Source organism: Strix aluco, chromosome 5 (genome assembly GCF_031877795.1).
Source record: "Strix aluco isolate bStrAlu1 chromosome 5, bStrAlu1.hap1, whole genome shotgun sequence".
NCBI classification, from domain to species: domain Eukaryota; kingdom Metazoa; phylum Chordata; class Aves; order Strigiformes; family Strigidae; genus Strix; species Strix aluco.
Genome location: NC_133935.1, coordinates 48826800 through 48848075, shown reverse-complemented (window position 1 = coordinate 48848075; position 21276 = coordinate 48826800). Strand labels below are relative to the sequence as shown.

General features: G+C 36.9%; 1 protein-coding gene across 3 annotated transcripts in view; it reads left to right on the top strand.

Annotated features, from left to right (window-relative positions):
• The window catches only part of FRS2 (fibroblast growth factor receptor substrate 2), a 59478-nt gene that overhangs the window by 29754 nt on the left and 8448 nt on the right, over positions 1-21276 (top strand). For 2 of the 3 annotated variants that reach the window (XM_074827253.1, XM_074827254.1), the window contains 5 exons: positions 10718-10823; positions 13336-13427; positions 15257-15443; positions 18642-18800; positions 19714-19877. In XM_074827253.1, the coding sequence (XP_074683354.1) occupies positions 13362-13427; positions 15257-15443; positions 18642-18800; positions 19714-19877 (576 nt within the window). In that variant the 5' untranslated portion in view covers positions 10718-10823; positions 13336-13361. Of the gene's footprint in view, positions 1-10717; positions 10824-13335; positions 13428-15256; positions 15444-17930; positions 17963-18641; positions 18801-19713; positions 19878-21276 lie in introns of those variants that run through there. The other variant, XM_074827255.1, reaches the window with a different exon arrangement.

Here is a 21276-nt window from a genome sequence, read left to right as displayed (position 1 = left end):
CCTAATGTTGCAGTTTGGAGTTTGATGTTCGGCTGTTTCTTTTAAAAGGATGTAGTTAATCTGGCAGACATTCACAGAAAACAGTATGGTGGTGTGGATCTGGAGAAATTGTTTTAGTAAGAAACTGAAAAATATTTGCATGTGTGTAAGTTGTTTTAAAAATGATACCAAGTAAAATATAAGTCTTGTTTCTCTGAAAGTTTTGAGTAAGAGGATCGTTTTTTGGAGAGCGATTAAAGAATAGAACAAGGAACATTGTCCCACATGCTCAGACGGATTTTTGGGGATGGTGGAGCAAACAGCTTGTGTGCTCCTGTTCAAGATGCTTGTTCATTAAAGACCTAGAGTTTTCAAAATGTGCTGAGGTGAAGATTTGAAACTCTGTTTAATGTCGTGTATCTATGGATGCACCTATTGAATAGAACAGTTGTATCAACCTAGTACCTGGATGAAATGTGTGATTACCTTTTTATATCTCATTGGCATAGGCCAAAATATGGGGTGCCATACTGCAGGATAAGGGAATGTGGGTCTTCAAATGTCATGCTAGAGCAAAGTGGAGAGGTGTAGGATCAGTGTCACATAAATCAGTCTTAAATGTCATGAAGTATTTAAGTGTTAGCACAACTGTTGCCTGCTGCAGTTCTCTCTATCTCAGCTGTTTGAGTTGGTCTTTAATCTTCAGTTCTACTGTAATTGTGGTGAATATAAGAGCTTTTCTGTCAGAATGAGCATGTTTTTTTAAGGAATTACTGATGAGCAGTGTTCCAACAAATGTTTAACTAACCTAATTTTGAGCATTTTGCTAGAATGATCACTCTTAAGAACTGTAGAGAATTAATTTAATGCTGTTTCAAAATTTGCGTAATGACTCTTCAAGATCAGTTGGCAGTCCTGAATTTAAACAAACCAACAAGGCTCCTAATTTGCTTTTCTTTATGGTTTTGTTTCTCTTCTTTAAATGGTATTGGGTATTTTTATATAGCACGAAGGTGGGGTGGGTGAGGGGGAGGAAGTAAAAAGTTGCTGATCACTTTGAATCCAAATATACTGAAACATATACAGCAAAACAGATTGAGTCGTGAGGATCTGGGTGTTAAAAAGGAGGAGTAGGAAAAGAAAAGAAAAGAAAGCCACCTGTGAGTCTCAGGAGCAGGCGGTTGGCAGCGGCAGGAGGTGCTGGTGGAGGAATGCTGCTGAGAGGGCGAGTTCCCAGTACAATCCTGCATCAGCCTCCTCGCCGCCTGTTCAAAGAGGACTCTGAGGGCGGCGTGCCGAAATGGCAAGCTTGTGTGCTGAAGCTTGTGTGTGGTTACAATAATTTTGTTTTCATAGGAGCCAGAAGGCTTTACAATTTAGCTTGGGTTATGCCAGTTTTGGTTTTTGTTTTTGGTTTTTTCCTTTGGAAAGGGCTAAAGAGAGAAGAGGAGCATACGTTTATTACTGTATTTTAATCATAAGTCTGACAGCATGCTCATTTAATAAAAATGTTGAGGTAAAACTCCACCTGTTAGCATAAGCAAAGTTATAAACTAGATTCTGAAACTTCACCTCTACCATTCATAGTTTGTTTTCCATAATTGCAGCCAGCGGCACCAAACTCTTTCTCAGCATGTTTAGTCTCTTCTTGGATCTCCTTCATTGTCGTTTTTAACTCTGTTATGGTTTGTTAGCGCTGCTGCTTTTTCATCCTTCTAATACTTAGGCACCTTCAATATTAATTTTCTTAATAATTGTTCCCAAGTGGATGAAGGGCAAGGGTTATATCTGACCTTAGTTCAGCTTGCTTTACTGTTAAGATGCTTTCTCCCCAAAATGCATTTACTATTTGGGGGAGAATTGTTGTTATGTCATTGTTTGTCAGACTGTACAAGGCAAAGGCCTTTCAGGACACCTGAAAGAAGAGAAGTTGATTTGAAGGATGACAGCATGCATGGGCAGGCAAGGAGAGCGTTTCATGCCCTTTTTGCTGTATTTCACAGGGGTTTCTTCCTGTTCTGCTGAACACTTTAAACTGCTGTGTTTCCATGGGAGAACATTCCAGCTCTGGCACCTCTTAACGTCTGTTCTGTCTCCAAACATTAAAGCAAATTACTCAGTCTTTGCTGATGTACAGAAATCCTTAATTTTTTTTCCAAATAATTATAAAGCGAAGAAGGCCTTTTTGTGACCATTGGGGGAATAAGGCTCTTGGAGCTGACCACACTCAGTAATTACTAGTTCAGGGCAAATGCTTTATTTTGGTGCTACATCTCTTATGTGCATGTGTGGTCTGGTACGCGGGAGTCCCGTGTTCCAGAAACCTTAAGTTTTGTTTTCCAATTGCAAGAACTTGGCTTCGCGGTGGTGAAGATATGCTAGCCAAAATAAATAGAAGGTCCAAGTATGGGCTATTTTAAGTCCTAAGTAGGATACCAGGATTCTTAAATCATATAGAATTTGCCACCATGGATTACATCACGACACTGAAGACACAGGATTTGCCACATCAGATAAATTGGTTATCCGTTTAATCTCTTGTATTAGCCAGTTATGAGATGAGCAGTATTTGGCTACCAGCAAAACTCATAGGACTGATTGGAGTACCATTTCAGCCTTCTTCACCTATCTTCTGGAAGGAATAAAATGGCAATAAAACAATCATTATTTTACTCAGTAACATTTCTCCTATGTGGTAAGTTGGTTCCTCTGTTTATTAGTCTGTTTGCTGTCTCAAATGCCTGTAGGACTTCCACTTTCATCCAAAACTTGTTTTATGTGAAAAAATTAAAGCTGCTTTGCTGTAGTGACAACTCTGATTAATGAGCAGAGGATGTAATAAGTTACTTAGAAATTGTCTGTGTATAATCTGAAATGCTCAGATTTATACTCTCAGTTTGTACTTAATCTCTGAGGTAACAGTATCCAGGTGAAATTATTCCATGCTGTAGAATAACCATTAGCATCAACAGTGCTCAAAAACTCTGAGCTGAGAAAATTATCATAATGTATCCGTAGGGATTTGGCTGTACTTCAAGTATTCTTCAAGTGTGCTTTCTTCAAGTATTTCCAATTGTGAGAGTTTAAAAGAGGAGAAAGATGTACTGGAATGAGCTTCAGGGAGGGGCAGGTTCTGTGCTGTGTGGCTCATCATAAGGCAAACAGAAAACAAATTGAGTGGAGTTACTTGATTCCTTCGAAAGCTAGCATGTAAGCTTCAGGTTCTGTCATAAGAAGATTTCAGGCTGGTAAAGGTAATGCAAATTTTTCATTCTTTGGGGTGAATTTTTAAATAAAGGATTTAATCTACAACTCATGCAGTACCTCTTAAAGCGTATTTTCCCTTTGACATATTATGTCCTTAGTATTCTTCATGAAGGATCTGGAAAAATAGGCTGCTTTATAAATTGCATCTCATCCTTGCTGCTTATATTTTTGCAGGGTGAAAATTCACTGTTGTATCTAAATACACCAGTTATAATCAAATATCAAGCAATATTTAACATGGTATGCAAGGGTGGAAATGATGAAACATGAAGGATGTCAAATCTGAAATAAATCTATTTATATTTAGTATCATTCTGTAAAAAGTTTATAAGGAAAAATAGGTCCTTAAGGGAAAAATGAGGGACAGGGAGGGAGATAAAAAGTAAGTTGCAGAGTGGTTTGTATCTATAAGTGTTTGACAGTGATTTTGTTTCCATATACCGAAAGCCATAAAAAAGATTAAAACTAACATCTGTTTTAAAAGAAATCAGTGTTAAGACACTGTAACTTTCCTGTATGAAGCCACTCATCCAACTGTAATGAAATTAGATTTCTTGTTTTGAATAGGTGACCCTTCTCACCCAGTATTCTGTCACGTGAGATTAGTCTTGCAGCATGTGCTGGGCAGGTGTACTGATGGTCACTGTAATACCCGCTCTAAATTGGGGATGCTTCTGGTCTGAATCCATGTATAAATGTGAACATCCAAACACTGGGGGACCATGAATTTTGAACTTTGAGAGGAAATTATCAGAGTTAGTTTTTCCTATTTCAGTGTGTTCAGTTGCTTAGCAAATTACTTGTGATGCCTACTAGTGTCTAGTTCAGATGCAATTTAGAAAACTGAAATTTGGACTGTTTCTTGCACACTAAATGGAAGGAGGTCAGTCTCTCTGGGGCAAAGGCATTAATTGACAGCGTTCAGGTTAGTGACCTAAAATACAGGATGAATCTGGCGTTATACTTAAAAACCTTTCTTTCATGCTCCTTGGGTTTTCCTTTGCACCTTTCCACGCAAAATAACGAATTTACTTTTTTTTTAACTCCAGATGATGTAGGAAAAAAAAAAAGGTCTTCAAGAAGCAAAATCTAGAAATGTGATGGGTCTGTTCCTGCACAAAGTATTTTAAGTGTTAGCAATCTTAAGTAATAGTTTTGAGGAGAATAATGTTTTGTTTTAAGGAGTTTTATAAGAGGTGACAGCATTCATATGCTTGGAGGAAGGGTGGGGGTGAGTTTTACTTAATACAGAGCAATTTGTGCATATTTTTATGTAGATATAAAAAATTTGCCACTGGCATCACTTCTGATAATTCCTGAACTCCAAAGTATCAGGAGAAAGAGCCCTTTCTGAGTTTGGGATGATCCTTTGTGGAGAGCTAATTCTACTTTTAAGGTGCAATGACAACGGACTTCATATCTCTTAGTGGAGACTTTGTAGGCTTTCGGGAAGAAAAATCATTTTGTTGTCTCCCACTTGCTTCTGTAGTTTGAGTCTACATCCTCTTACTTGAGAGGAAGCTAGGGGGGCACACCCTCAAGCTCTCCCATTTCAAATGGGCTCACACAGTGGGCATCAAGAAAAAAAACCTGCTCACAGCTTGTCTGTGATGCAGTTCATGCAGGGAGATTCAATTATGTCACAGGAAAACGTGACTCTGATCTCACATATGGTTTAGGTCCACAACAAGGCAATTGTAAAGGCTTCAGGAAAGCTTCTCAAGGGCCTTCAGATTTTCCTAGGTCTGGATCCTACTGCTGTTACGGCCGTCATACAGAAAGAAAACATTTGGCTCTTCGTCAGATGCGTTCCACTTTACACAGGTTATTTTGTCTGCAAGGTCACAGTTTCTGTGAAAGATACCATTTTTGTAGGTCTTTCAGTAAACTTGAAGTGTGGTCTATTGCCAGTTGTTCTTGAGATGGGAATGCTTCATGATGAAAAGTGCCCAGCATTAATGACCCTAGGATGGAAGCTCATGTATAAATTAATGTTTCCTTTGGTTGCAGTTTCTTTTACAAGGCACATGTAAATTGAAACATAGCACAATCTGAATTTGAAATAGCTTGTAGAGTCCATTCTTTTAAAGTTTTAAGAACTCAGGAAGAAAATGTGCTAGCCACTTTTAAATTTTCTTATTCCCACAAACATTGGTTTCAGCAGAAAATATTTTTTTAAGTAACTGTTGTCTTTTTATACATGTATCTCATATTCCCAAAAAACTTTTAATTTTTAAAGGCTAAAGAGAACCCAAAACGTGAAGGAAAAAAGATGAATCTCCTGCTTTTTCACTATTATGATCGGGTAGTACTAAATTGAAAAGAGTTAGCAAACAAAACTCTGCAGCTAGAACAACAATTTGAAAAAGTGAATTTGAAAGTATTCAAGAACTTGTTTTTTAAAAATAAATAAATGTTTGTCATTCTGTCTGTCCCCTAGGCAATAACTTGAATTTATTTCACAGAAGGCAACTATTATATTGAAACCTTCCTAGGCTTGGTACCGATGATGACGATTACATTGTCTGTTCCCTCCACTCTCCTCCCAAATACTGGATTTTTCCCTTTCAAAAACTTAAGGATTTCTCCTGAAGTTGTCAAGTACAACAAATTTCCTTTTTTTTTTTTTTTTATTTCACTGATCTGAGCATTAATTATGAAGTTAAGAAAGAAGCAGGTGTTGAAAACATTCATATAATTTTATTATTATGTATTTTAAGAGCATGTTAAACTTCAAATTGAATATAATTTTTTTTGTTTGTTCTTTTGATAGTGAACAGCTATAAGAACCCAGTACTGTAGTTCTGAAATACTCAAGTATTACAGTGTTGGTGCAGCTGAAAAAAAATCTTAAATGGAATTAATTTTTGAGTTTACTGAATTGTAATGGTTAATTTCAGTGTTGCTCTAAAGCATGGCTGGCTAACTTGTTTCAAGCTTAGGTAAACCGTGGTTAATGCTTTACAATGGTTATGGAACACATTTTGAGAAACGTATTTTAGGAAGTGGCAGAGTTTAAACTATGAGGATTACATCCTTGCATTGTTATTGAAGACCAAAGAAATGTGAAGTGCCAGGCATTTCAAGTTTTAAAAATAATTAACAGTTCAAAAATATTATTCTACTTACTATGCTAAATAGAATTGTTTAAAGAATTGAATGAAAAAAGTGAAATACTCCTGATTTTGATTTATCCATCGGTTGATGAGTTTGAAATTTTAATATAACTCCAAAACTCGCAGCATTTCTGTTGGTTTGTTTTTTATCTTAACTGCTTTGTTTCCACAGAAACTGATGTTAAATGTAGAGGGTTTGATAATACTTTTTCCCTTTTCAAGCAAATATTTTAAATACGAGTAGGAAATAAAAGTGCAGAGGAGTTCAGTGTTCTAGTGGTTGGGATTATGTCTTTTTTTTTTTTAATAGCATAGGCTAAACAAGAACCAATCTTTGAATGTGGTCAATGCTGACACTTTAGAAGACTACATCTACTTTTAAATTTAAATTGGGTGATTTTGAATGTTATAGGCAAAAATGACAGTGTGTGTGTTTATATCTCTTAGCTGTGATCAAAATATTGTTGAGTGCTTGATAATATGTGAATGAATAGGTTCAAGTGCTTGTCAGCCTGAGTGCTAACAACCTGTACACAGACATCTTTCTCCAGTTACTCCATTGTATTAATTTGGCTTTCTAGATACTAAAATTTCTGAAGGAAGAAAAAGCCCTAGTCATCTCTCCCTTTTTATTTTTTTTTTTAACTACAATTTTGTGGTATAAAACACTTCAGAATTATGATAATGCACTTTAGTTATGTTTTCTGCTCTCTGCTTGTAGGTCTGAGAGCAAGACATAGAGATGATCTAGCACTGTGGCAGCTGTTGGTTTGAAAGGCCACTTTTTCATCTGAAAAGAATATGTGCAAAAGATCGGTTTACAGACAAGGCACATTTGCTTCTTCCTACCTCTTCTGAGGCATGCTGTGGTTTGGGGTTTTTCCTTCACTGATTTTAAAAGGTGTGTGCTAGGAATTAATACGTACAGAAAATATCCCCCAAAGTTAATGTTTGATTCTTCAATCGGAGCATGCAAAACTAAGTTAATGCCAGTTTTTAGATCAGCTTTGCAACTGTGAGCTGACTTTAATGGGGTGACCAGTTATCACCAGCGAAAGGAGTTCAATTGCAGCTTGTCCATATGGCCTTTCTTACACAAGGGGAACGCACACATTGTTCAGACTGTTTGGAGAGATTGCAGAATTGCAAATGTTAGAATTTCTACAAGTTTTTGACTGGGACTTTAAATAAATAAAACTATCTACTGTGTTTACACTGATGCCTTGTCATCTTTGACTTTTGAGAGATTAACATAATTTGCTGTCACTGCTTAGTCTATGAGGAAGAGAGACATGTTTTACTTTACAAAGCCAAGTAATAAATCTTACTGAAGTTATGGCAGTTCCTAACTTTCACTCCTGTTAACAAGGTTTAGATAAGTGTTGGTGCTGGTTTGTCTTGCCTGGGTTTTTTACCTTGCGGTGCAGTAATGCATTAGGGAGAAGCAGAAAATACTCTCCATCCCCTTCCCCCTCCTTGCATGACTGCACCCAACCACCACTGATGCTTCATGAACGGGAAATTACAGCTCCTAAATTTTGACACTGTAGACATAACTGAAAAGATTAACTTTTAGGGTTGTGACTGTGAAAATGTCTACTTCTCCTTGTATGTTTAAGTTTTGGTGAATATTTTGCAATCTGGGAAGATTTAAGAAAATCCCAAACAGAGTAAATGGCCAACTTGTAATTGGAAACAACTGGTTGGAGAATTTTGTTACTGCTTTACATTTAAAAGAAGTTAGGTGCTGTAAATTTGTGTGCTTTCTTTTATCTATTAAAAACTCTGTTTAGATCACTTACGAATCATTCTTAGGTAACTGAAACAGGCTAGTCTGCTTTAGGTAGCCAAACCATGTGAAGGCTTTAAAACTTTGCTAGAAAAATATCAGGGTAAATACCAGTGCAAACACACCTGCATTAGCGTAGCTTGCCTGTGAAAATTTAAAATGTTATTATTTTTCTAATGACTACCTGTAAGATTCCACCAGAGTGGGGGGGTCAGGCTTCTGTTCTCTCTTTCCTGTCTCATGTCCCGAAGATTTTAGCAGGGAATTTGGTAAACTAAGTAAATGCCAGTAATTAGTGAAGGGGCTAAGTTTTCTGAAAACTGGGCAGAGGTAACTAAGGCTGTGATTCTGTCCCCAGCTGGCTCTGGCACTTGCTAGACTCTCTGCTGAGCTGGTTTGGTGTGCTAAGCCAAGAAAAATCTAACCTGACCAAAAAACATAGTTAAATATCATCAGCTAGATTGGTTAGGGCTGTCACAGCACTAGAGCCTGTGTGTGTTGCAGAGGAATAGGTCTTGAATACAACTGTGTACAATTTTGTCCAAGATCAAGAAAGCTTATGGCTAAAGAGCAGATAAATTACAGGAAGGGTATGTGACTTGCTGCAAGCTCCTGATATTAAATACCACTTATGCACAGCAGAGAATCTTTGTTTAGTATCTGTATGTAAATATACATATCTGTCAAGCAGTTCAATAAGTTTATCCTTCTATACCTTTGTGAAATCTAGGTTTTAGTTCAAGTTAAATACAGGTTTTATTTATTTCTTTTTTTAATGTCTTATGACAGTGCACTCAAAAACTTGTGCTAAGTCCATGTCATCCTTTTATGTTAACGGCTTTATTGCGTCAGACTTTGAAGTATTGGTTTGTTCAGTATCCTGTTTCTGACACTAAATAGTAAATTCTGACAGCCAATAGTAAATATATAGGGAAGGGAATAGTACAAGGGAGCATTTTATGATCATTCCCTGAGACCCTTCTAAATATCTGCAGCTTAGAGACTTTTTGAGTCAGATGTGACATCCTTGAGTTTGAAAGTTCTTCACGGAGCTTGCGTTTGTCCAGTTACATTCTGAATCTTTATAGTTTTGCAACTCATTCCCACAAGACATTGTGGATCACAAAGTTTAACTACATACCATGTGCAGAAGGTACTTTTGTGTAGTTTTTTTGAACCTGCCCCATAATAATGTTAACTGCTGCTCCCTAATGTTTGCATTTGGAGAATAGTTGTGCTTTATGTATCTTCTCTGTGTCACCTATAATTCTGTCCTGTGTGGTCCCTTTTCCCAGGCCGAGGAGTCCCAGTAGCATATCTGGGTCTACTCTTTTTTGACAGGGGGAGGCACAATTGCATACATTATTGCATCTGTGAGTGCAGTGTGGATTCTTACAATAGAAATGTATTTTTGTTTTGGCTCTTTTAGTTCTTTCTGAACAATTCTGTTTCATTTGCTTTATGATAGGTATTGAGCTAGTGTTTTCATTGAACTGTGTGACTACATGACTGATCTTTCCTAACTCACAGAGTTCCTTCACTAGGTGCATTATATTGCATTTACCAGTATTGAATTTCTGCTGTTCTCTTGCACAATCCCTTCACAGTAAGAGTGTTCTGCAACTATCATCATGATGCCTAGGACCTGGGATGGGTTTGGGACTACATTACACTTGATACTATGCAAAAAAGAAGAGTGCTTTGGGTTCCCAAAATGCTTTTAATCCAGGTGCAAGGCAGAGGACAGCAGATCGATACAAAGAATTGCAGCAGTATTGATGAGTAGAGCTGCAATGGTCTCAAACAAGTTTGCATAGACATCCTGAAAGGCTGATAAGAAGGACTAATAATGAAGTATTTTTTTCTGATAATTTAGCCCTTCTCTGGCATTTAAGAAGCAGCATCAAAGGAAACATCAAGTGCTTGTTTGGCAATATTACAGAGAATGGAGGCTGCCAACTGTTAGTCTGATGGAAGCAGCAGGTTTTTTGGTGTTAGATGTGAGTGGATAGCTAGTGTGAGGTTAATCTGGGGATGTGGGGGAAGTGAAAGCAAAGCAATTTATGGTTAGTGTCATGGAGCAAGAATCATGAGGGAAGCAGAGAAAGGGTGGTATGTTAACCATACAAGTAAGCATTTGTGTATGTTCAGTAGGATAAGCAAGAGGGAGTTAAGCAGAGTTGAGTTGTATGTGTTCTGTCTTGTCTGCTGTGGTTTGGTTCAGTATGTGGTAAGAATAATGGCATCTTTGCATCTGTCATTTCCACACACTAAATTGGGTAAGGAGTGAGTGGAGAATGAGTGGAGGCCCCAGTGTGACAGTCTACACTGCAGAAAGGTATACCAGATTATTTTCTTTCAAGACCCAACTAGGCACTGAAATGCTGGGGAGGCTCTAAGAGTCTTAAGTCTCTTGTCTAAAACTCCACTTAAGATGCACCCTAGCCATGAATACCTCACTTGACATAATACTGCCAAAATAATTTTTAAAAAGTATGCATTTTTGTTAGTTTACTAACTGGCATCTTTAAAAAAAGAAAAAATACATTTTTATGTACTCTTCTAGTTCTAGGTCAAATGATTAGTTCTGTGACAAGACAGCATGACACTTTGAGTATGACAGAAGCCCTGATGCTGCAGCAGAGGCTGGGAGTATTAATGGCCAAATCTAGGTGAGTGATTTTTAATTCTGCTGGTTCCCTAGCTGTTTCATTTCTTCCTCATAGCCTTGGTTCACATCTCTCCTTTGAAGCAGCGTTGCAGTTCTTGGTTTTCCAAAGTATTAATATTAGAATATATTAGAGACAAAATGACAAGCTTGTATGATTATTGATTACATACCCTTTCTTTGTTGTTCTTGAGATACAGTGGCTATACTTATACTACAGCTTTCTACTTGCAACTCTAGTGACTTTTCCTGAATTACTGTGCAGTTAAAGTTTTGTTTTTAATTGCTTAAGCTTGCAGGCATCTGCCTCCAACAGATTTGATCAATTATTTTATGCTGAATGCAAAGAAAGTCATGATACTGTAACAGCATGCTGCTATGTAGTTGTGTTTTCACTGTCAGAATGTCTGAGGAGGTCTAAGACTGGACTTTATTATTTGTAAGTATCTGTGCCTGAAGGCTTCTAGAAGCATCTGCAACTGACTGCTGTATGGACCAGAGCTTGAAAACCTTTCCTGCAAATTTATATATTCATTGCTAATCTGCATTGCATCTATTGTCACCTGTTGCTCTTTTTAGCAGTGAAATCTCAGAATAAATAGGGTAGCATCAGTAGGTTAACAAGACCAACATCTGAATGTTACTGTAGTGAGGCATTATGGGCTGCCACAGGATAGGAAATCAGTGATAGGTGTTATTACCTGTATCTCCCTTTCTAAACAAAACAGGCAGAATTCATAAGCAAGAAAATGGAATAGTTAAAATAGCAATAGGATGTATGTGTGAAGACTACTAAAAGTAGTCTAATTAAGAGACTGATTGGACTGATTAATAAAATTCAGGACTTCACTATGCAAAAAACCACTTGTGTGTAGCATAGCTTCTCTCTGCAACAGTGGAAGCAAATAACCAGCTCCCCAGTTTCATGTTGAGTTGGGAAAAAATATCTGTCAAGTTAATGCCTGTTTTCATGTTGTGGCCAGAAATGACATTAGAGATCCATGATTTTGACTATGTGTCTGATGTTTTGCCTCTTTCTTCCTGGATTAATCCAAGCCATGTTGTTACCTTTTCCTAAGTTCTCCATTTCACCTCTGCAGGGGTTTGGAGGCAGATTTAGACATATTTATACAGTCTCTAGGGTAACAGTATCTTTTCTGAGTGGCTTTTCTGGTCAAAAAGAGGGGAAGAGTTAGCTGCTCTTCATTGTATTGCTTATTTCTCAGCAGACTGAAGTGCTACTTGGATACTACTGCTGCATGCTAATACAAATGCCTGTCTAGAAAGCAAGTCCTGGTTTTCTTAAGGTGACATCAGATTTTTTTTCCTCTTTAGTCAGGAAAAGTTATCAATCAGTTCTGTCTTCTTGATTCCTAATGTCATAATCTCTTGTTGACTTACTAGCTCTCTTCCAGGATTTTGCCCCACTTTTCATTTGTGTAGTGGAAATTTTAGTTCTTATCCGATATAAAGATGATGTAAATGGGTTAAGTTTTCTTTTGTCTGACTTTCTTGTATTTATGAAGGACAAGACATACCACCCCCTGCAAAGTGGTAGAGGGAGAAGCAAGTTCTGAGACTTTGTTCTACAAATATTTTATCATACTGTTTTATGAAAGCTTTACCATACATACAAAAATCTTGAAATGAAAATATCAAATATTTATTTTTTGTTTCCTTGATTTAGCCATCCTGTTCTGTGTTGACTATTTTACTGTTTTATAGCAAATGAAGTAGACTCTGTAACACAATTTAATCTAAACAGAACTTAATAGAAATAAAAACCCCCCAAGTTTTAAATTATTTGTGTTTAATGTGGAGGTTTTTCCCTTCCCTTCCCTTGACTTCAATCACATAGTTTTATGTACATTGCTATGTGGGAAGTATTTAAAAGTGGAAGCACGGAGCCTCACTGCATGGCTGCCAGCACAGGACTGCCTCCAGGCCTGGAACACCTCCACCATCCATCGCAGGCCAGCTCTGGAGCTGCCGAAGCCAGGGCAGCTTTTCAGGATTGCCATGTGGGCTCTTTGTGTTGCCTCTGCCTGGTGACCTCCTACTGCCCAGGGCTTGTATGGGCGTCACTAGGGCTGCACTCAGCAGTCTAAACCGGGGAGTGCTCATGTAGACAGAACTGGAATCCAGATAGTTGTCTTGTGTAAAGGCCCTGGTTTAGGAGATGAGAATCGCACCCAGTAAGCTGTTGGGTTTTGTCTTCCCCCAAGCTGCTACTATGGGAATTAAAGTGACAAATCAAATGGATCTGTTTGGTAGTAACCTCAAGTTGAATTATTGGTAGGACTTTTAACAGCTCAGTGTTGCCACTCCTTAATGCCAGATCTAACTGAACTATTTAAAAATATTTGTAATACTTTTATTTTTTTACTTATGACTGCAAAATTCATCATGAATAATTGTAATTTCAGAGAGCAATTTGTGTTGCATTGTTTTGTTGATGATACTCTATTTTTACTTCAACTAAATGATCATTTTGGGTTTTTTGTTTCCCTCTTTAGAGATCACATGGTCTTCTAAAGAAGTCATGGGTAGCTGTTGTAGCTGTCCAGATAAAGAAACTGTCCCAGATAACCATCGAAACAAGTTTAAGGTAAGCACTGATGTGGTATGCTATGAATTATTCTGTTGCTTTCTTGCACAGTAGGTCTGTGATTGGAAAAAATTTAAATGAAAATACGGTGAGAATTAATGATTAAAGTACTGCAGAGTTGCAGGTGTCTGTGGCTACAAGTTTCTCTTGTTCCTTTGAGAAATCCTCTCACCAACAGTTACCAGAGAACTCTCTAGGCTTTTTTTATGATAGTTTTGATCTTCAGCAAAGAGAAGCAGCCCTGTGCTTTTGACCCATCTCCATTTCAGATGGTAGGACCCAAGTAACATTGTTGCCTCTGGGAGGTTATGGAAGTTAGAAGGGAGTTGTAAGTATAAGAGAAGAGCTATGGGAGAAGTGTGATAATGAACCTGGATCTGGGTTCAGCAATGGAAAATTTTAGGACTGCTGATGTTACTTGAAGATCAGTACTGATTATAGCCTTTTGAGAAATTTTGTCCTTCACTTGAAGAAATTTTATTTATAAACGTACTTCTGTCCCTTATATCCCTGGAATTTATAAGCTTGTGAACGCTTGTTCAGATGCTTAACATGAAGCTGCTGAAGTCAGTGACTCTAAGTAAACATACCTTTGCATAGTCACACAAGTCAGATTTGTGTTTGTGCTCCAAACTGTCTCTGTGAGTTGGCAAAGGAATGTAATGCTTCCATACTGAAAAATGATTCATGCGTTGCCTAAAGGCAATACTGAAATGAGCTTTAAAACCATGGGAATTTCTGGAAATGTTTAATATTATCAGTACAAAAAGCTGAAGGATAAAGTATTTTTTTGCTTTCTTACTTTTTATGCATTTGACATCACTTTGTGTAACTACTTCCTATTTTTCTCCTCGTAGAATTTCTCTATTGTTTTGTGTGGGTCGCTGATTTAGCAGCAGGGGGGAGAAGATGAAAGAATGTAATTTGCAAAATGAAGAAAGTTGGCATAAACCTCAGTGGCAGATGAAACTATTCCTAATTCTTTTCAATTGACTAAATTCCAAGTTGGAAATGTCTCTTTAAGGAGTAACATGAATTGATACCATAGGGAAGATTTTTTGGTAGTCTTTTTATTGAGTAAGAAAGAATCCCACTAAAAGCAGCATTGTGAGATAAAATACACGTGGAGCAAAATATACATTGTCTGAATTCCATAAAGGATGTGGATGACCTCAAACTGGTGCAAAAGCAGAAAGAGTAAGAGTTTAAGCTTTATACACATTTTCATGCAAGATAACCATAGGGTATTTGAATTATTTGTTGACTTTAAAAAGACATTAAAAAAATCTAAAACAGTCTGGTGATTCAGCACAGTGCAAGGTTATACAGGTATGTGAAGGGAGCTTCATCTTGGAGCCCCATATCCTTTTTCATCCCTTTTCCCAACTGTAAGTTGGGGTTATATGAGAAAGCAAATTTTTTTTTTATTTATTTTTTAATTTTTTTTAGAAACGAGGCTCTGAAGGATTCCATTATCTGAGGCATGCCTTATCTGTGTGGCAATACTAGAATATGTACATAAAGCCAGTTCTAAAAAAAAAAAAAAAATATTTAACTTACAAACCTCTTCTATTTTAAATTTCCCCTCAGATTTTACAATGACGTTATGCAGTCTCATTCATATTGCTCTTAAATATGTATTATTTTAATTCTGGGTTGGGGGAGCAAAGGAACTGGTTTGGTGAGGTGTAGGGTTTTTTTAAACTTCTACCTCAAGGATCATAACTAATATGACAGAGCAGATGAAGCGCACCAGTGAAACATTATTAGTAGTTGCATTGGTGCTCAAAAGAGTACTTACCTAATGCTGTTTAACTTCATTTTTATAGGTTATTAATGTGGATGATGATGGTAATGAACTGGGTTCTGGCATAATGGAACTTACAGATACAGAACTAATTTTGTACACCCGTAAAAGGGACTCTGTAAAATGGCACTACCTCTGTCTCCGTCGCTATGGCTATGACTCAAATCTTTTCTCTTTTGAAAGTGGCCGAAGGTGTCAAACTGGACAAGGTATGTGGCATTTTTGTATATAAAGCTTTTTTGAAATTTATTTGATGTTGTAAGTCAGTTTTGTTTAAAAAAAAAAAAAAAGTATAATTTGCCTGTCCTTTGGCAAGGGTTGTAAAGGCGATAGTTTTATATGTGAAGGTGGTTTCTGGAAAAAAGTTACCTTATGAGTTGGTCTTATGGTAAAACGAGGATTTGAGTTGTACATAGTTTTTGACATTGTAGGTCTGGAGCACTTCATGCCTGTATGTGTGGATACTTCTGGTCAACTTAGAAGGTGGTTTTGACAGGGAAATTCTTCTACCTCAGAGGCTGACTTGACTTTCAGGGAGGGCCAGTGAAACCTGAAGCTGGAGGAATCTCCTCATAATTCAAAGAATTCTTTATTTTTAGATTTTAAAAGATTGGAGCACTGGTATGAACTGAATATCCTACTCTATTATTGTCTTAAGCAACACATTTGTGTTTCATCCTCTTCCTACAACAAATACCACTTTCATTTATATCAGTGACACCATTATCAAATTTTGACACATTTTCATACCATGTGTGTAAACTCCAGCTATGCTCAGCAATTTTCTGTGTGGCTGTAACTGGAAAAGGTTGTCTACCTTTCCAGTTCCCAGATCATGCCTGCCCTGGCCAAGGTTGGCTCCCAGTGAGAACATTTAGGCTTTTATCTTACTTCACTGCAGCGGTGCCTGAGGTAATAGCTGTTTTGGTTGAGGTCTTAGCCTCATTTTACATCTTTCTACTGTGATGTAGCTGTGTGTAGTTGGAATTCTTATGTATTCATCCATTGTGAAATTAAGTTGCATTTTTATTTTCTTACAGATTTTTAGCATTTACTAGTGTGTTTATCAATAATGATACTTAACAATTGGAAATTATTTTTTTTTATTTCACTAAAAAGTCTGGAATGTCTGGAACTTGATCATAAACAAAGCTGGTCAATCTTCATTGTCCAAGCAGAGGTAAGGGCAGACAGGTTTTTTTGATAAGAGTTTAGAAGGCATTCTCAGTTCATCTCCTAATGAGAAGTGGAGATGTTTTCAAAAGTTACAGTATGCTCCACACTAAGCAAATGTTCAGACTTCGAAGAAGAAAGTAATAAACTTTGTTTTGAAGAAAATCACTTTAATTGATTTTGCAGGTTTAATTTACTGCTTCTTCCAAAGGTAAAATAGATACGAATACAATTCAATTGAAAATACTATTTTGAAGGTTCTTTTCCATGGCCTATTAGAAATTCTGCAAAATTTTCCACCGAGTCTAATTGACTTCTCTGCTTCCCTCCTAATTTTTTTTTTAAATAGAGAAGATTAAGCAGGCTGTGTAAGCAGCAACCCTTTCCTCCCTCTTTTGTTTCTTGCATTCCTTACGTAATATTAAAATACTGTGAATATTGAGAAAAAAGAAATCTGGCAGAAAATGTTCTCTCTGCTGCCTTTTTGCAATGGAGCATTGTTCCTGAGACCTACACTGGGTTTTGTGGGTACAGTTGCAAAACTTCATCTTCACTTGGTGAGATGACGGAGAAGTTTTTCATTTGAGAATACCCTGAATACTGCCCAGCAACTTTTACTAATTGCATTAGTCAGTATTCTTGTTTGTGTTCTCCATTTAATCTCAAATTACATCTATTGATAAGTTGTCAGAGTGCACTGATGTTGAAACACTGAGTTTGTGCTAGGAATTAAAAACCTTGAAGACATGTTTTGGGAGCACAGCTAATAGATAATTCAGATAGAAAACTTGGAAGAGCTAGTGTGTCACCATATTGTGTAAGTGACAGATCATATTGTATTTAATGTGAACGCATTTAATAAAAACCAAGGTTTCATTAAGTTGTTTTTGCTTGCAGTACCAGTGCCAATTTGATTCACCTCATATTTTAAGGAATCAGCAATTTAGAAGCATTTTTTTTTTTAAACAAAATAGTAAAGCCAGCTGAATTTCTCAGAAACATACTGGGAGCTTTTTAAAGCTTGTGAACCTAGATTTTTTAAAAATTTTATTTTTTGCCCATTAAGATTTAAGTATCTGGTGTGAATTTTCAGAAATACACAAAAAATTAAACCATGGACTGTTGTACTTGAGCTGGATCATGGGTTGGGGAAATGTAGTAGAAGATGCTCTACAGCTGCTGTATTGCAAGCATGAAGCTTGTTCACTGTGCCAGCTGAATATTAATTGTTGAGCGTCATTCCTCTTAGCCCATCTGGTATATTCCCAGCTGGGTTTTGTGAACTTATGTCATGTGGAGCGTTTCTGGTAGTTCTGATTTGTCACAGTTCTGCATCCTTAAATAAATATATGATGATAATAATTGCCAGCATATTAACATAATTGCACTTACAGAACTAGCTGTATCAGTAGGTACTTTTTAGTAAAGAGTGTTTTAAGACTGTAATACTCACTTTAAAAAATGAGCACCTGCACCCACGTTTAACAAGCATGTCAACTTTAACTTCATGCTTTCAATGGAAGAATAATCCAAAGCTGCGACTTTGCTGGTGAGGGTAAGTTGGGGCGCTCCCTGCTGTTTAAAGGCAAAGTGGCACAATACACACGCAAAATACATGGTATTGCTGCTAACTTTGTATTCTGTGTCTATCCTTTAGCCTAAAGCAATTGGTTTGTTACTGTCCGTTTTACACAGTTTGTCTTACTAGCTTTTCAGTTTAATCTTCTTAAAGAAACTAAACTTTTACCCAGTGTTTAAATCCTTTCCTGTTATGCAGGCATCTTATTTTTATGGCAATTGAATAGAAATCTGGTTTTAAAAATATTACCTTGTAGCACCACAGTAGTTTCATTTAGTGTTTTCTAAAATTTGTTTATTTAACAGGTATACTTTTTATCAGCTTTAAAAAAAAAATAGTTTGCCCTGTTTTGTGGTTTGGGGTTTTTTTTACCCCTCATTGAGCACTCAAAACTTAGTTTTGCTCTTAACTGAATCAGTTTTCTGTTCTAATTAACTTTTGGTGCATGGGTATCTTATTCTTCTGTTAGATAAACACTTTAAAGGTTCTCACAGTAATTTTGTGTGTTTTGGTGGAATAAAAATTTCTTAACATTTTTGCTTCTTTAACAGGTATTCATTACGTGGATTCCAGTTCTATTTTTTTTTTTTTAATACATGGTAAGGCATGTTTCTTACATTAAAGGATTTTGATTTTTTTTCTTGTGTATTTACAGGAATCTTTGCCTTTAAATGTGCCCGTGCAGAAGAACTATTTAATATGCTGCAAGAGATAATGCAGAATAATAGCATAAATGTGGTAGAAGAACCAGTAGTAGAAAGGAATAATCATCAAACTGAGTTGGAAGCTCCAAGAACCCCTCGAACACCTACCAGTAAGTATAGTTATACTGTCAGATGATGTCCCTGAATGTAATGTGGTACTTCGCTGAAAACAGCATTTAATTTGCATTAAATCTTTTAAGTAATTAAAAAGAAAACTAATTTAAAGCTAAGAGGCTAATTACCAGTAATGCATTCTCTTGAGGTACTTGCTGAGGATTCTCTTTCAAGAATCCTAAGTCTTGAGAGCAAGACTGCCATAGTCAAGTTCTTCAGCTTTAAGAAATAAGGTCTGGGTACTTAGTTGTTGCATAAGACTGCTGTTTCACTGAATTATGAATACATCTATTGAATTGCTTTATAATATAGCGCCGTATTTTACTTGTATCATTTCTGAGAAATGTTGATGTTGGGCAATGTTCCAACCTTTTTATTAGGGAAAAAAAAAAAGTAATGGTAATATCACATCTACAGTGGGTTTAGAATCTTTCTTTTGCTTTGAGTAGATGGATGAGTAGATAGAGTGAAATCCTTTCAAAAATACCAGAAGATTTTTGGTAATCTCAGGCAGATGGTTTGATATTTGAAACTAAGAATTCCAGGTTATTGATGATTTCAGAGAAATGGAAGCTTAAGTAATTAACTCTCTGTTTGTTAGGGAGATGTTGTTAATGGTAAAAGAGAAGTTGGATAGGGAGTTTACTGGGAGGACTGTGGTCTGTAATTCACATAGATTTCAGTGGTTGCTTCAGACATGTTTCCCAGTAAATACCGGGATTCTATACTCTGCAATTTGTTTTCCCTTTCCTTCCCCCCAACAAAATTGAATCTTGTGAATATTTAATATTGTTTTACTATTTTAATTTCTCTTTTGAAAATTGAAAAATGAAGATGTAAAGCATCTTACTCATATACAGTAAAATGTTCTATTTTAATATGGTTTTGCTTGTTTTCTAATTGAATCAGCTCCTGGGTTCAATGCACAAAGTTTACCTAACGGCTATCCCAGATATCCATCTTTTGGAGATGCTTCATCACATCCTTCCAGCAGACATCCTTCTGTCGGAAGTGCACGCCTCCCCTCTGTTGGTGAAGAATCAACACATCCTTTACTTGTAGCAGAGGAGCAAGTGGGTATCTTTTTCCCCTCATATAACTTAGGTTCTACATTAGTTCAGATTCTTCTAATGCTTGTTCTGTAGGCTTTCATTTGTGTTTTTCAGTATCAGGTGTAATGTATTTCTACTGTATGTTAGCTACCTCAGAAGAGTGTTTGCTTTACCTCTTGAAAATAATACTTTGTAGGATAGTTTGCTGAGGAAAAGTAACTATTTTAAGTTGCTCTCCATATTTATATGCAAACAAAGATATAGAAAGCATGTATTTGTATATGTTCTTTCCACAAATTTCAGTAATTATTTTTAAACACATGAATTGTACTTTATAATGAGACATCCTGGTCAAAAAGCTTCTTTACATGTAAATCTTCTATTTGACAAATAGAAATCATGGAATTGTTTAAGTTAGAAGGGAGCTCTAGAGTCTCTGGGTCAAATTTTAAAGTTAGAGGCGGCTGCACAGAGCCTTGTCCTGTCATGCTTTGACTACTCTAAACAAGAGGATTCCACAGTGTCTCTGAGCCATGTGTTCCAATGTTTCACCACCTTTGTTGTGAAAGCATTTCTCCCTAATATGTAATCAGATTTTTTTCCTGTTACAGCTGGTGTTCATTGCCCCTTAGCCTTTTGCTGAACATCTCCAAAAAGGGTCTGGCTCTGTCTTGTCTTTATCTATTAGGTAGTTGAAAACAGTTAGGTGGTTTCCTGGCTTTCTCATAAGACTGAACAAGGATGGTGCTCTCAGCTTCTCCTTGTATGTCGCATGGTCCAGCCCCTCTAATCATGGCTCGCCACTAGACTTGCTCCAGTATGGTGGTGTCTGTCTTGTACTGGGGAGCTCAGATTCGGTCTCATAAGTGCTGAATTGACAGTACTAATCACTTTCCTTAACCTACTGGTTGTGCATTTGCTAACACAAACGAATATGCACATCTGGTTTTCACTGCTGCAAGGGCACACTGCTGACTTGCATTCAGTTTACCATCCACCCAGATCCCTTGGTGCTTTTCTGCAAGGCTGTTTTCAAGTCAGTTGGTGCCTAGCCTGTACTGTTGGTGGTGTTCCATACCAGGCACTGGTCTTTGTATTTGCTATTGCTGAACTTCACGAGGTTTCTATGAGATAATTCTCCAGGCTGCTTAGATCCCTCTCAGTGGAAACCCTACCAACCTGGGATAGAGTGAAAACTTTCAGAGGGTGCTATCTTATCATTCAGGTTGTTGATGAAAATGTTAATTAACTTCAATAAAACGTAATGTGGTTTAGGAAGACTCTCACATGTGACAAGAAAGTGTTGGAAACCAGAGAACGTAACCAGAGCAAAGTGCAGTGAACTGTCTTGTGGGAAAGGATTTGTTAGGAGCCCCCACAGAAGAGTCCAAGTGTTATTGTTGGAGTTATTGAAGAGTAA